At 33.9% G+C, this 15,632-nt stretch overlaps 1 protein-coding gene across 7 annotated transcripts in view; it reads left to right on the top strand.

Annotated features, from left to right (window-relative positions):
- PLXDC2 (plexin domain containing 2) overlaps window positions 1-15,632 on the top strand; it is a 287,499-nt gene that overhangs the window by 265,173 nt on the left and 6,694 nt on the right. For 5 of the 7 annotated variants that reach the window (XM_034402359.3, XM_034402356.3, XM_060684884.2 and 2 more), the window contains 4 exons: window positions 3,805-3,865; window positions 4,986-5,136; window positions 9,605-9,643; window positions 14,540-14,700. In XM_034402359.3, the coding sequence (XP_034258250.1) occupies window positions 3,805-3,865; window positions 4,986-5,136; window positions 9,605-9,643; window positions 14,540-14,700 (412 nt within the window). The remainder of the gene's footprint in view (window positions 1-3,804; window positions 3,866-4,985; window positions 5,137-9,604; window positions 9,644-14,539; window positions 14,701-15,632) is intronic. The other 2 variants (XM_087892833.1, XM_034402358.3) reach the window with 1 other exon arrangement.

Below are 15,632 nucleotides of genomic sequence, written 5' to 3'. Positions count from 1 at the left end.
GGTAGAATAAGCTTGCTGCTGAATTTCAGTGATGAAAATTGAGTTTCCCAGAGCCAATGCAATGCGCAGAGGGCTGATCTAGCACAAATTCCTATCCACCCATCCACTCAATTATGAAATTTCTATTTTTCAGCCTGATCTAATATACAGGAATTTTATAAAGATAAAACTGAATGTCGAATAAGAGAAGTCAGGGCATTATTCTAAATTCTGGCAAAGAAGACTTGCATAAACACAACAAATGATTTTGCTTTAGTTTTGTTTTCCCCTATGTCAATAACTTTCTAAGATGAATAATACTACACGATTTTAATTTGTCAGATCCCTTTTAAAAGCTTCTTGGTTTTGGACTAACATTTGTTGACATCTCTCCTCTGCTCTCTCTAAAACTGGAAGACAAGAACTTTTAGGTAGCTTAGTAAATAAAGACACCCAGCTCTTTTCTTTGTACTATGAATAGGAACAAATGACCCCTACAAGGATTATTTACAACTTCATTTTGTCTCTCACATTCACCATTCTGGAAGACATCAACTCTGTTCCCTGCAGTGCTCCACTAAGAGCCACTAGCCAAATCAAACTATCACAGTCTGTAAACATTTCTTGCATCCCACTGCGATTTCCAAAATTACATTTTCTGTGTTCCCTATAAACAGAAAAGCAGAGGATTTTCTGTTCATCTCAGAAAAGGTTCTTTTCTCATGTCTAGAATATGGTCTGTTAATTGCTTTACCAGGAGCAAACTTGGGTCATTCTTTGAGAATGAAGTTGTTATAAAACAGCTATGTTGACAGATGGTACAAGTGGCATTACTAATCAAATCTGCCATGGTGTTTTCATGGCAAAGGGGAATTATCACTGTGCCAGTAAATGGAAAGGCTTATTAAATGTTCTGTTCTAAGTAGAAAATGCATTGTAATGATGGCTTGTGGAGTCATAAATTGGAGACGCAAGAATGAGTATATGCTCCGTGACTGATGGGTCTATGACATACGCCTTGGAAATATTTTGCAGATACCTTCATTTGGAAACCTTCAAAGCCATATTGCTTTTCTAAACAGCATTTCAATGAGCTATTTAGGCCTATCAGTGCATAAACAGTGAATGTTGAACAAGCAGGTTTCCTAAAAACATTTGCTTCCCTGAGGTCATCTACTTCAACTTATTCTTGCAAAGCATTTTTTTTTCTCTTCCACTCAGGCAGTTGAGCCATGCAGTTAATAAACAAAGATTAGCTGCTTCGGTAGGGCCTTCAATTTTTGTAGATAGAACAGGAGACAAGAGTAAACAAAAATCCAGTTTTAATATTGCAAAATTAGTGTAGTGTCTTTTATGTCATCAGCACGTTTAACTTCCTTTATAAGCATTTTCTGAATTATAGAATGAATCCAAGCTTTTCTGATAGGCCTTGAAAGCTGAGCAAATCAATAGCTGAATATGCAAGCCACCGTTTATTTCTCCATGTGTACCACTGACCTTTTTGTATCAGTACCAGGTAGCTCCCAGCCAAGCTTACTTAGTCTCTGAGGGTAGTCTTCTGAATAGACATAGTGTGTGGTATGGCTAAAGGAGACAGAACCTACTCAATTAAGATGTCAAAGCTGTAGACCAGCCTTCTGAAAGATGCCTGTCTATTCAATGGGAATGTGCAATTTGCATCTGAAAGTCTAAAACTATTTAAATTATGCTTTTAAACTCAATGTATACACACCCAGACACACACACAGCACACACACACACACATCCTATTGCTATTTATTTAGTTATTTCATTTTTCTCATGCAAGTTCTGAATGTTGCTTTTTTTTTTTATTGAAAAGTTTTACAAAAAGTTTACATATTTCTCCCCCCTTCCCTACCTCAACCTCCCCCCTCCCCCCCTCCCCTTCCCAGAACAAATTACAGGGTATAAACTTCAACAATCATAATCAATCCTAATCTAAACAATTATGACATTTCACATCTCTTGTTTCTTCAATTCCCTAATTACCCGCCTAGCTTTATTACTTAAAGACACACTAAATATCTATATAATCATTATGACAGAAGAAAGGTTTTCCAGTGAATGTTGCTTTTAAAGGGATAGTCTATTCAGTTGGAATCAAGTTTTCTTGAAAATCATTTGTGATCAAGAAAATAAATACTTTTAAACATTAAAAAAATCACAGCTATAAAATACATTCTTGTTTTAAAATTCTGCTGGTTTAATCTTTATTATTGGAAGTTGGAAATATATTAAGCTTGATATACTAAATGTAACAATATAAATTGATTCATAGTGCCACTCTAGGATATCAAGTTCATTTTATGGCAATTCCTATTTTATTTAGTAGATTTATACTCAGCTGTTCCTCCAAGAGCTTGAAAAGACATGCCTTTCCCCTTCTTCTTCACCCATTTTGTCCTATAGCAACAAACCAGGGGTGAAATGCTCCCGGTTCGGACTGTATTGCCCAATCCGGTAGCGATGGCGGCGGGTGGTTCGGAGAACCGGTAGCAAAAATCCCTACAAACCCCCCCTCCCCAACCATGCCCAGCTGAGCCGCGGGATCAGGATTTTAACTTTTAAAAGCATCTTTTCTACAACCTCTTCCGATGAAAAAATGCTTTTAAAAGTAACAAAAAAAAAAGCCTCTGATGATCGCGCGGCTCAGCTGGGATCATCAGAGGCTTTTCAAAGCATCTTTTTTCTGCAACCTCTTGGCCGAAGAGGTGGTAAAAAAATGCCTGATCATCAGAGAGGCATTCTTTAAAAAGCCTCTCTGATGATCCCAGCTGAGTTGCCTGATCGTCAGAGAGGCTTTTCAAAGCATTTTTGTCTGCAACCTCTTGGCCGAAGAGGTGGTAAAAAAAAATGCTTTGAAAAGTCTCTGACGATCCCAGCTGAGTTGCCTGATCGGCAGAGGCTTTTCAAAGCATTAGAAAAAATGCTTTGAAAAGTTTAACAGAAAAAAAAAGTTGGCCAAGCCTACCCAGTCACATTACGCCCACAGAACCAGTAATAACAAATTTTACATTTCACCCCTGCAATAAACATATAGGGTAATTTGTCAGAGAGAGACAATGACTGGCTCAAATCTATTCAACGTCCATGATTTAAGAGTATACTTGAACCTGGGTCTGCCTGGTCCTAGTCCAACATTTTAACCTCTCTCTCATGAAGAATAATTGTACCAGCTGTTTTTAAAATACATTCATTACCCATCATAAATTGTATTTTGCAAAAAGTAGCTTCATTAATTTTAGTTAATTGGGACAAATTATTACAAGCAATGAAAAATGAAACTTAAAGCAAAGAATTTCCTCCAAGTTGCCTTTGAGAGTCTTTGGGATGAGTTCAACACCTGCCATGTCTTTTGCAGACAGTTATGGATGCCCTGGTGTCCTTTATCATCTACCATAATGAAAAGAAAGCTATAATGTATTTGGTGAATTATGGGAGGGGGATGCTGTATTTTAAATATAGAAAATGAAGAAAAAGTCTGAAGAGAATGAATTAAATTAGTTTAAATCCATAGACTGGGGATCGATCCTTAATTTAGTATGAAGTACAATGAAGCTATTAACTACCCAGAGCAAAAAGCAATGACATTCCAAATTGTCTAATCATAGAAATTAATTCTTGCAGGAAACACCAATCATTTTTAGTCAAAAATTTTTTTCAAATGAAGTGAATAACCTCTTAATCATACAGAATTAGCTGCATAGAAGTGACGTTGCTTTTTCTCCTTTTTCTCCCTCTTTACCCATCTAATCCATGTTTCACTGTCATCTGATTTATTTTAATCTCTTTTTATTTTTTAAGGTGTTCCAGTGGCTTTGATCGTCATCGTCAAGATTGGGTAGATAGTGGTTGTCCTGAAGAGGTGATATTCAGATATCCTATATTTATATTATGAATAGTTGATTCTTAAAAAGAAGAGGGTATCTTGACTAAAGCCCTGTTAGAGGAATAAAGCTTCTCTGAACAGTATTTAAAGGCAATTTCTAGATTTATCTTTCTCCCTTAGAAAATCACTGTTGGCAGATGAACATCTGTTCTGTCACTTACATCATGAGCATCTGTGTTGAATCCAAATGTACTTCTATGTGTCCTAATCACATGTTTTGAATATGAAAAACTAACCAGAATTGCCATCCCAAACTGAAATAAATTTTTATCTACAGTAGCTTGGACGTTGTGTGATGGAAGAACAATTATTGGAGACATTTACTTATTTTTTTCTATTAAAAAATAGCATTGATATATACCATTATTTTATTTATTAGTTTGCTTGGATGTCAGTATTGAAAAAGATATTGAAGAACCCAGAGGTTCATTTGATGGGAAAGCCTCTAACTTGATTTTGTGTATAAGTGAAGTTTTTCAAAGATAAAATTAAGTGAATTGAATTTTAACCCTGGAATCTGTGTGTATGTATGTATGTATGTATGTATGTAATTCATATGGCCATTTGTTTCATGCTCATATATGTACATGGCTACCAATAGTATAAGAGCATAAAGCGAAAAAAGAAACAACAGCATACAATACACATAATCTGCAACCAATATAAAAATCTGCAGCACAAATCAGAAAAACCATTGCAAAGGCTCAAGACACCAAGATTCCTAGGCTCTGTGACAAAACCATGTCTTTAAGGTCTTGCAAAAAGAGAACCAATTTAATCTCAGAGCCAAACCTCAATTTGGGAGAAAAAAGTAATACAATGAACTATTTCATTCTGAATTTTTCAGTTCTTTTCAGTTCTTTAGTGGCAAATAAATATTCTTATAATGTTTAGAGCTTGAGCTTCTCTATCCTTTATTGAGATGTTAATTCTCTTTTAGCCAGAAAATATACGATATTTATATTTGCAAAGTCTTAATTTAAAATTTTCATTTTGACATATTCTTGCGTTTGTGTTAGATGTCTGTAGAGCTTAGACGAATGACTTCTACTGAGAACCAATTTTTTCCTTTCTTCATATTATTTTTTTTATGCAGTCAAAAAATAAGATTTGTGAGAAAACAGACACAACTCAAATGCCTCTTCATATCACAACTGCACTACAGCAAACCACAATGAGATACAGAGTTTTAACAACTACCAAAGGAACCATTACATCATATCTGCCAACTAGTCTACCCACGGAAGGTAAGAAACTAGAGTCGATTATGTTATCAGAAATGTTTAAAATTTGTAGTATGATTCTGTCACATGAAATGTACCTACTCGGGAGATGTAATCCTTCAGTAATGCAATTATATTATGATACCAAAGACCGTGGTCCAAAACTCCCTACCTCTATAAACAAAATCTTTCAATAATTTATAATAAATAAGTTTAATTCTAATCCTGATTTAGATTGTAATTGACCTTCAGTATAATTAAGTAGCATCAACGGGTCCATAAAGCTAGGATACTTTCATGGTTATTTAAATATTAACTCAATATTTTAGAACCAGTGATTTGGAGTCATTGGGATCTTTTACATTGAAACTTTTATTTTTTGAAGTATTTTAACATCCTTAGTAGCCAAAAATACTGTTGGAGATTATTAGCTTTCATGAAAAGGTGAGTATTTTGCTATATATTTCCCAAATGTATTAAGTGCTGGTATAAAAGAACTGTGTGAATTACAAGTAGTATGTACTGTTTGGGCTGTTTCCCAGATGTATTAAGTGCTGCAGGGGTGGGTTCTACTTATCTTTACTACCGGTTTCAATGGGGCTGCGTGCATGCGATCGCTTCATACGCGCTCTTCTGCACAAGCGCAGAAGCATTTTCATGATGTCAGGATCAATGGGTGGACCCTCCCGCCAGTTTTACTACCAGTTCTCTTACACATTTCCGTTGTAAGAGTACTTGGTCAGTTACAGGTATTGTATAGTGTTTTCCTGACATGTTTAATATTAAATCAGTATCTTGTAAAAGTGTGCAATATTTAGAATGAAACACTTCTTTTGATAATGTGACGGTTATAATATTATTTACAACCCAGCTTTAGTAAACTGAATAGAAGAATGTTTTAAAAAATAACTTAAATAATATACACAAATTACAAGAATTAACATACAAAAAGTAGGCATCAAGAAGGAGCCTACAGAAATTTTGTATAAATATTCATGAATAGGGAAATATACCTGAAAGCCCAGAGGGTGGGGTAATGAAAATGTAAACTACTATAGAAAATAGATAGCATGAATTGGTACTTGAAAAACTGCATAATATTTTAAAAAATATTTTAGCAGATCTGCCATTACAATTTCCATGATGTGCAAACTGTTGTGTACAATCTTGTCTATTGTTTTTTAAAAATAAAATAGATCTTATTTATTTGACATGTACTAATTTAAATGTAACTTCTTGGCTTCAATTCAAGAATGAATGGTATATCCATGAGGTTGTAATTATCACAATATATTAACTATCTAGTCAGGTATTAGGTTTTTTTTCCCTCTCTATCTCCATCTTTGGGAGAAGAGAATACGGGTAGTCCTCGATTTACAATCATTTGTTTACTGACTGTTTAAAGTTGCAATTGCACTGAAAAAAGTGACTTATGACCATGTTTCACACTTATCAGCTTTGTGGCATCCCCACGGTCATGTGATCAAAATTTGGACACTTGGCAACTAGCATGTGTTTATGACGGTTACAGTGTCCTGGAGTCATGTGGTCACTTTTGCAACCTTCTGACAAGCAAAGTCTATGGGAAGCCAGATTCATTTACCCTGTTTCACCCAAAATAAGACATCTCCTAATAATAAGCCCAATCGGGCTTTTGAGCACATGGCAATAAGGCCAAGTGCTTATTTCAGGGTTCAAAAAAATATAAGACAGGGTCTTATTTTCAGGGAAACATGGGTAACTGTATTAGTAACTTAACAACTGCAGTGATTCACTTAACGACTCTGCAAGAAAAGTTATAAAATGGAGCAAAATGCACATAACAACTATCTGGCTTAGCAATGGAAATTTTGGGCTCAATTGTAGCCCATGCATTGAGGACTATCTGTATGAAATAGTTTTAATTTTGAATTGTCAATGCTAATTTAATAAAATAGAACAATAGTTTGTTGCAAGACATTGTATAGTTATAATGTAATTGGTTATTGTAAAACATTTCAACAGCATTTCAGCTACACAGAAACCTTAAGCTTTTCAATCCTGCAAAGATAACACAAATAGATGTCTCCTAATGCAAAGGACTATTTTTGAGTGCAAGAACCTGAAAGATAGGTTTAAGCGCTGTCAACATAAGCTTTTGAGCTTTATTTCTATAGTACTAGTTCTTAGCGGTAATAGTAGAAAGGTGAAAGTATCACAGTGTGGGGAAAATGATATAAATGGTTGCTTATGCAGCAGAATCAAATGATCCCGACTTCTGAAGATGAGACAAAACTCATAAAATTAGTAGATTAGATAGATACTGCTCCTGTGGAACATGAAAAGATGTTCTAAAGCTCACATCTGAATTAGTTCTGCCAATTTTTTTGTACTGCACCTATCCTGTACGAAACAGTTCCAGATTTTTTTTCCAGAAATTTTTGGAGGAAAAGAAATGATTCCAGGAGTGCAAAATATCACCCAGAGTTTAAGAAAAAAGTCTTTGCTTCTTTATGCTTGTTTACAATTTTGTTATTTCCCTTTTTTACTGTTATTTTCTTCCCTACAATATGATTTCAGCTATTCCAGAAAGTGCAATCAAAGATTATGGCATGATATTAAATATCTAATCAGCTTTGCTACCAAGTATTATTATTACTTAGAAATGTGTTGGGGATACAATTCAACGCTGGCATGCACCCTGCCTTGCTTGGCTCAGCTGGGCCCTACCATGCAGGGGAATGTAACAAATAATTAATTGCTTGCTTCATTTCTATTTTAATTTTCCCTCTAGGAAAAGGAAAATATATTTGTAGGATTTTCTGCCTCATGGATTAGAATATCTTGAATGGTATTAACCACAGTGAATTTAGTCTTAGGCAGCAAAGTATTTTTGCCTGCATTCCCATTCCATCCATATGCAGACCTGCATATATGACCTGATTCAAACATACACAGCATCTTGAAGCAATGCCGCTCACTGTGCTTAGGTGAGCTGCAGGCCAGTCGTTCTTCACTTGTCTTAGCAAACATATTGCTTCCTCAAGGAGAGAAAGGAATGTACATTTGAGGTTGTTGAGCAAGTCAAATGGTGGTTCCTTTTTTCAGTGTTATAACAATAGCAATAACACTTAGACATACATATACATATAGTGCTTTACAACACTCTCTGGGTGGTTTACAACATCAACATATTACCCCCAACAATCTGGTTCCTTATTTTACCAACCTCGGAAGTATGGAAGGCTGAGTCAGTCTTGAGCTCATTAGGTTGTGGGCAGTGTTGGTCTGCAGTGTTGCATTATAACCACTGAGTCATCAGTGGTGATGTTTGGTGATGTTGTACCATTCATTGTTGACTGCTATTTCATGATGTGCCACATAATAACCTCAGAAACACAGGACATTCTTCCTATCTAGTTACATCGCTTCACATGTAAAAAGCATTGGAAAATAAAAGCCCCTATGACATACTCACCCCTTAGCAAAATCACACATCAACTTCAACTCCATGTGTTCTGCCAGCGAAGCCTCAAAATAAGTGTGCTGTTCTGGCACCAGAAAACAACATAAAATAGAATTTTCTCAAGAGATTTTTTTTTTTACACAATATTATGCCGAAATCAAACTTCTCATAAAAAAAAAAAAAAATCCATACCTAGGAGAAGATCTACATTTCTAAAATATTCATAATCCCCAATGCCAGGGATGATCTTCCTCTTCGGACTTCACTGGACAGGAAACACAGCTTAAATTTACACATCTAAAATGTCTCAACTCAAAGGCCATTACTTCATGATCAAAGCCTATTATTACTATAAATACTTTTACTCTTAGCTTTCCAAACTTTATAGCCTACCTTTGATTGCTATACTTCATGGTATGTGGTTGAATAAACAACCCTCTTCAAGCAGCTGCCCAATTGTGACTACCTCAGAATCAAATCAAGTAAATCCTTTTAACTGAAGAATCAGCAATGTTTTAGACAATCAGGATTGGTAAATTTCTTCTCCAATGTTCAGATATTTTTATCTTGACTGCCCTCTTCCCAATTGAAAAAGAGAAAAGAAAAACACTCTCCACATCATCTTAGCTCATCGTGTTTTCCTAAATCCATTTTGTAATATTACCTTTCATTGCTGTAGTATAATTCAGAAAATTTTAATATAGCAGTTTTAAAGATAAATCTCACCAATGACTTCGAAATAGCATAAGATCAGCTCTAAAAATTTTGTATAATAGTTATAGAGCCAGATCTTTAATGCAAACATGAACTGCTATAGAAGCCTTTTTTAAATTCCTCACTGATTCATAGGACTACTCTGCTAACTCTTATTCAAGAGTGTCACATTTGTTTAAAATCATTTTAAACATATAACCCATTATGATCGTGTATCAATTACTTCCAGTAGACTTCTATAAATGCTAAATAAATGTAAAATGCTATATAAACATAGCATTAGATGTTTAGATAAAATTCCTTTCTCTAATAGCTTTGAATTTCTTTTTCTAGATGATACCAAGATAGCTCTACACCTAAAAGATAATGGAGGTAAGAGCTGTTATTTTTTTGCATTCAGATTACATGAACAGATCATCTAAATGCCATTCCATAAAACCAAATTGGTCTAGTAATTTATCCACTTACCTATGCTACAATACTATGCAAGATATTCTGAGAGAATGCTTAGTATAGTCAGCTATCATAATTTGCATTACTCATTGTATCAATGAAGCGAACCTCTTTGAATGCTAATTTATTTTTAGAATATATATCCTATCTTCACCTAGACAAACAAATGTAGATATAAATGTTCATATTCAAATCACAGCACCTATTCATTGAGTACAACAAAACAACAAGCTGAATCAACCCTGGCAATCAATGGGATGACAGATGTCGCAGCCAGATCACCCTTACTATTAGGCTATTAAGAAGATTTAGCTCCAACTGTCAGGATAACTCTAACTATTAGTAAATCTAAATCAAAAATTATGGTGTTTGGAAAACATCATCAGAAACATAAGTGGCAATTAGATAGTAAATCAATTAAATAGGTTAACATCTTTGTATATTTATACATAACTTTTTTCCAAGACTGAGTCTTGGATTTGCCCTCATCAATGGAGTACACTTAGAGCAAAAGCTTGTTTGAATTTACTGCTTAAATTAAAGAATCATAGTTACCCAGGGTCCCTAGCCCTATTAATTAAAATATATATAGCTAATGCTAACCCCTTGCTCTTGTATGGAGCAGAAGTTTGGGGGTCTATATTCTTCTATAGTATTAGAACAAACATGGTCCCAGCACCTGAGATGGATTTTGGGTGTAGATCTAAGGACATTTGCTGCAGCAGTTAGAGATGAATTGGGAATTTATACAATTCATGCACTGTCTAAAATCAGAGCATAACTACTGGCACAAAATCAACGAAATAGATATTATAGACTCCCCAAGTTATGTTTATTAGAGCAGATAAAATCACAGTTACAAACCTCTTGGATCACTAAACTGACAAATTTGGTAAGAAGCTGTGGTCTTCCTGTCTCTTGTGTAACAGAAGAACAAGTTAAAAAAAGAGCTGTTCAAAGAATCAAGGATATAGAAGCACAAAATGATATAGCTATCCTTAGTAAGGTGGGTAACTTGAAATGGCTGAGCGAATATAAACGTACTTTTCAAATAGATAGCTACTTAAAGTTACAATTGCCATACATCTTAGGGGGATATTTATGTGAGCAAGATTCGAACAGCTTGAGACAATGGTCAGATATGGGAGATTCCATTCTATACGCTATAATGGATGTCTCTGCATTTGCGGAGCAACAGAGGTAGAAGAACTGGCTCACATCCTATTTGATTGTTGCCTTTATAAGAGGGCAAGAGACAGGTATATAGACCTTGGTCTATATACTAAATTAATGACCGATTGGGAACTCCATATCAAAACAACTTACCTTATGTGCAGCCAGAATTTGAAAACAACATTTAATATGGCACAGTACTTGAGCAAAATGATTCAGTTGAGATCAGCATATGTGGAACTGATTGGGGTAGATTGTAGGAATGATTCTGAAATGTAATTTTATTTTATTTATCTATATATTAAATTATTGTATTTTATTCCAGTTTCATTTTAAAATGTATTTTATTCCAATTCCATTTTACATTGTTTTTATCGGATTTTACTAACAATTTTTGTTTGGAACTCTGCGTTGTGATATGACCTATGGGTTAATCAACAAAGTAAATTAACAGTGTGAAAACAACAAGCATTGTCAGTCTTAGATACCTGGTCAGACCTTTTTTATTTTTATTTTTAACTTTTATTTTTGACAGATAGACATGTCTGAGGAAATGATAAATACCAGAGCCTCCATTACTTTAACTTTTTTTTTCGTTAATTCTTTTTTTTTAATGTTTGCTGCCTTGTATCAGTCAGGTTCACTCAAATTACTATCCATTTATCCAGTGGTGGGATTCAAGTAATTTAACAACCGCTTCTCTGCCCTAATGATTTCTTCCAATAACCAGTTTGCCAAACTGCTCAGAAAGTTAATAACTGGTTCTCCCGAAGTGGTGCGAACTGGCTGAATCCCACCACTGTATTTATCTCACATTAATGCAATAAAGGGATTTCAGGAATTGAAAACCTATTATTATTCATAACAAAAATCTTAAATTTAGATTTTGTTCTTAGCAATTTGGAGTTGACCAAAGAAATTATTGTGGTGCTTCAGAACCATTTCTTCTGTGTATGTTGCACTTTACAAATATCAAAATTAGATGTGCTATATTTACTGAAATAATCTGGACACTGACAAATCTCTATTGCATGAATGATTCCATTTATTTTTATGGGTGATGATAATGAATGTAGAATTCATTTTTGTATTCTGTTTTGTTGACTTTAATCCTATGCACACTTGTTAGAAATAAGCTAGTGAATGCTTCAAATTGTTTAAATCAGGCTGACTTATATTTCACCATTAATTGGTAGAAGCAACAAAAAGATACAGTTGGATGTGCCCAACATCTAAGTTTCCTTTTGAGAGTTTTCTCTGACTTTGTGAGATTGATTTCTCCAACTTTTGAGTTTGCTTAATTTTTAAGTAATATTTTACTTTTCAAACCTATATTTTTTATTCATGTATTTATGACTTTTTTGAAAATTGTGAAACACTTTTTTCACAATTGAGCTGTATAATCAGAAAACATTGCGCAAGTTGTAAAAGTGTGCCAGTTGCAAAGCAACTGAGTGATGATGTGACTACAGTATGCTACACCTCAATGCAAGGATTGATTTTTTTCAATCATTGTAACTTCGAATAGATAGATAGATAGATAGATAGATAGATAGATAGATAGATAGATAGATAGATAGATAGATAGAAAGAAAGATAGATTGATTTCAAAACTAGAAAGTTTAAATGCAAAATTACAGCAAACATAGAAAAATAAGGAACTAAAGTAAATTGAAATAGTCACTAAATAAAGCAGTTAGTAAGAAGGGACTGTTTATGTTTCTTTGTTTCTACTAAAGAGTTTTGGAGGTTTTGTGACTAATTTTGATGAATAATGGCTGTACTAAGCATTAACGGAATTAAGAAAGTGGGTGAAAACATATCTCCTATTTCTAGGGGGAATGAAGTTTTGGAAAGTTTGTGCATTAATATGCTTATTTTAAAGTATACACTACATTTTTTCTGTATTTGAATCACAAACTGGTGGAAATTACGCTGCTACTTTTCTGCAATCATGGGACCTCTAAGATGCACAAAACAAAGATGTGGTTGCAGATTTTCCATCCTTACTGTATGGTCATTTCCATTATTTTTCATTTTGTGGTTCTAAGGAAAACAGTACTTTTCAAATCAATAAAGTATGACTTGGTTTTGATACTGCTTTACTTTTTCTATTTAAAAGGGCTTTTTAAAATATTATCCTTGAAAAAACCTGCTGAAGTCATTCATTCTGAGAAAACAGCCTTGCAGTTTATTAATCCTTATTTTGAGGCAATTTTAATCTAGTTGAAATAATAAACTGGTTTCGTATTAATATGTCTCAATGGACTTTGGAAGGTTAAATCCTTGTTATTCCACTACTTGAAATTTATCCAGAATGGCCTTTTATGTGAATTTTCTACTAGCATATATATTAGACAAAAATAAACAAGTATTTTGGGTTTGTTTTTAGTAAAATGTGTAGCCACTCAATAGTAAAACAAAATTTCTCTGAGTCAATAGCAAATTATCAGGATTTTCTGTCTGTGCTATTTTAGCTAATTCTATAATCTTTGCATAATTGGTATTTAGGTTATAATGAACAAAGGAAATTTGGTTTGATTATATGTGCTTCTACAATGTGAAGGGGTTTGAGTTTCTTAAACATTTTCTCTCAGGGCCCCTTCACACTTTTTATTATGAAAATAATAAAAAGTTTATTTGGGTTATATTTATTGTTATTTACTGTATTAAAATTTAAAACTAATACTTTTGCTTCTCACGATTGTTTGTGGGATTTTAATATTATATTATTATAATATAATAATATATTTTCAATTTAACATGGCAAATAATTTTGTTTTTGTGAGCTATTCAGAGAGGCTTGAGAGATATCAAGGGGTCCTAGGAACACAGAGCTAGTCCTCATTTATTTATCCTGTAGTGTTTTATTTGTTATAAAAATGTAACAAATAAAATTTGATATTAATCTTGTTTTGGGGATTATCCAAATCCAAATTAATCTTGGCCATCTGCTATTTGGCAGTAGCTACTAAATAACTAAACTGCTTGCTAACTAACTGCTAACAAGTAACTAAACAATAACCAAATTTATCAGAACCATAGTTGGAAATTTTAGAGAGAGATAGGTTTGCTGCAGGACAAAACTTCCTCAGATGTTTGTATTTCTTTTTATTAATACACAGCATGGCACATAATACTATAAAACTTAGCAGAGTTGTGGCTTTTAGCAATATTTTTATATGCTAGTTGGATTCTCTTCAGAATCAGACTATTGATAGATCATTTAATACCCATATGCTCCACAATAAGACAGAAGTTTAGAAATGGTAATTTGTACATTTCAGATTTTATTGATTCTTCTCAGAAGCCATGAGATTTGATAATGACATTTAGCTTTTAAAGTAGTAATGCATGTCTGCAGGTAATTTTTAATATGTTATTATGAAACAAAAGATTGAGATACTGCATGATTTAATTTGGAGTGTACCTAAGTGGCATGAATAGAAGTGGACATTAATATTGTTTATTAATCTAGAAATAATAGGACATCTGGAAATTGTCTTTGCAGAGATATTATAATGAGTATTTAGCACAGAAAAGGCATGCCTCATTTTGTCAAGGCAACAGATTATTGTATATGAGGAAAATAAAAGACCTGAAATGAATTTGTGCCAAGCTTAATCTTTATTTTTCTCACAGCCTCTACAGATGACAGCGCAGAAGAGAAGAAAAGTGCCTCTCTTCACACTGGCTTAATTGTTGGGATTTTCATTCTGGTTCTGATAGTAGCTGCAGCAATCCTTGTGATTGTTTATATGTATCACCATCCCACCTCTGCAGCCAGTCTCTTCTTCATTGAGGTAAATTGTTTTTTTCATAATTGGTCTACAGCCTACAGTAGTGCGAAATGCTAGCTTTTATCATCTGCCCTGAAACAGTCCAATATTTTCAGACACCAAGTAATATTAGCCTTTGTTTTTGCCTGGCGTGTTGATATTATTTGTGCTATATTAAACTAATCTGCATTTTGTTAAATGATGTGATAAGTAACAGGGAGTGTATCTTGATCTGGTAAAGCATGGATCACTTCCCCCCCCTCCCCCCCACCAACATTGTGTTATAAAGATAGCTTTTGGAAAATGGCTGGTTTCTGTTCATGGTTTCTCTCCCTCCACATATCCCCCAGACTTTGATTAATCTTGGAAATAGTTTGTCATGAGTTCTGTGTGTGATGATGATCTTACTGACAAATGTTAATTTAGTACATTTATTTAGTTGTCATGTTTGTATCATTCCACAGTCATATAGAAATAATCCCTATAACTCTGAAGTGAAACTTATCCTATCTCATGATATGTTCAGCTGGGCTCTCCTAATTCCAATTCAAAAGGCTGTCTAGGAATTATAACATTGCTCTTCAGAATATCTAGGAGTGCCTTTGGGAGACAAATGTTCTAAGTGCATTTTACTTCTAAGACCAATACTGAAAAAGCAAGGAACAGAGTACCTTTAGGAATAATATTTTGGCATTAGGCCACTTGATTAGAGGTAGGAAATATGATGCAGGTAACTGCCAGATGAAAAGAGTGTTTGACAAATTGATAATGTGAGATATGTTATTCAGTGTCATCAACAGAAGGAAGGTATTTTTAAAATTGAACAAACAAAAAATAGCATCATCTTTTCACTGGCTTTCCCTCCTCCTCTAATTATTTATTGAATTATTTCTCCTTCCCCTCTTGGAAAAAACTTGTTTCTTTACTTCAGGGTCCCAATTCAGTCTTTTCTTTTT

Source organism: Pantherophis guttatus, chromosome 4 (genome assembly GCF_059756535.1).
Source record: "Pantherophis guttatus breed Tessera chromosome 4, ASM5975653v1, whole genome shotgun sequence".
NCBI classification, from domain to species: domain Eukaryota; kingdom Metazoa; phylum Chordata; class Lepidosauria; order Squamata; family Colubridae; genus Pantherophis; species Pantherophis guttatus.
The sequence above is the reverse complement of the archived record's forward strand: the minus strand, read 5'-3'. Positions and strand labels throughout refer to the sequence as shown.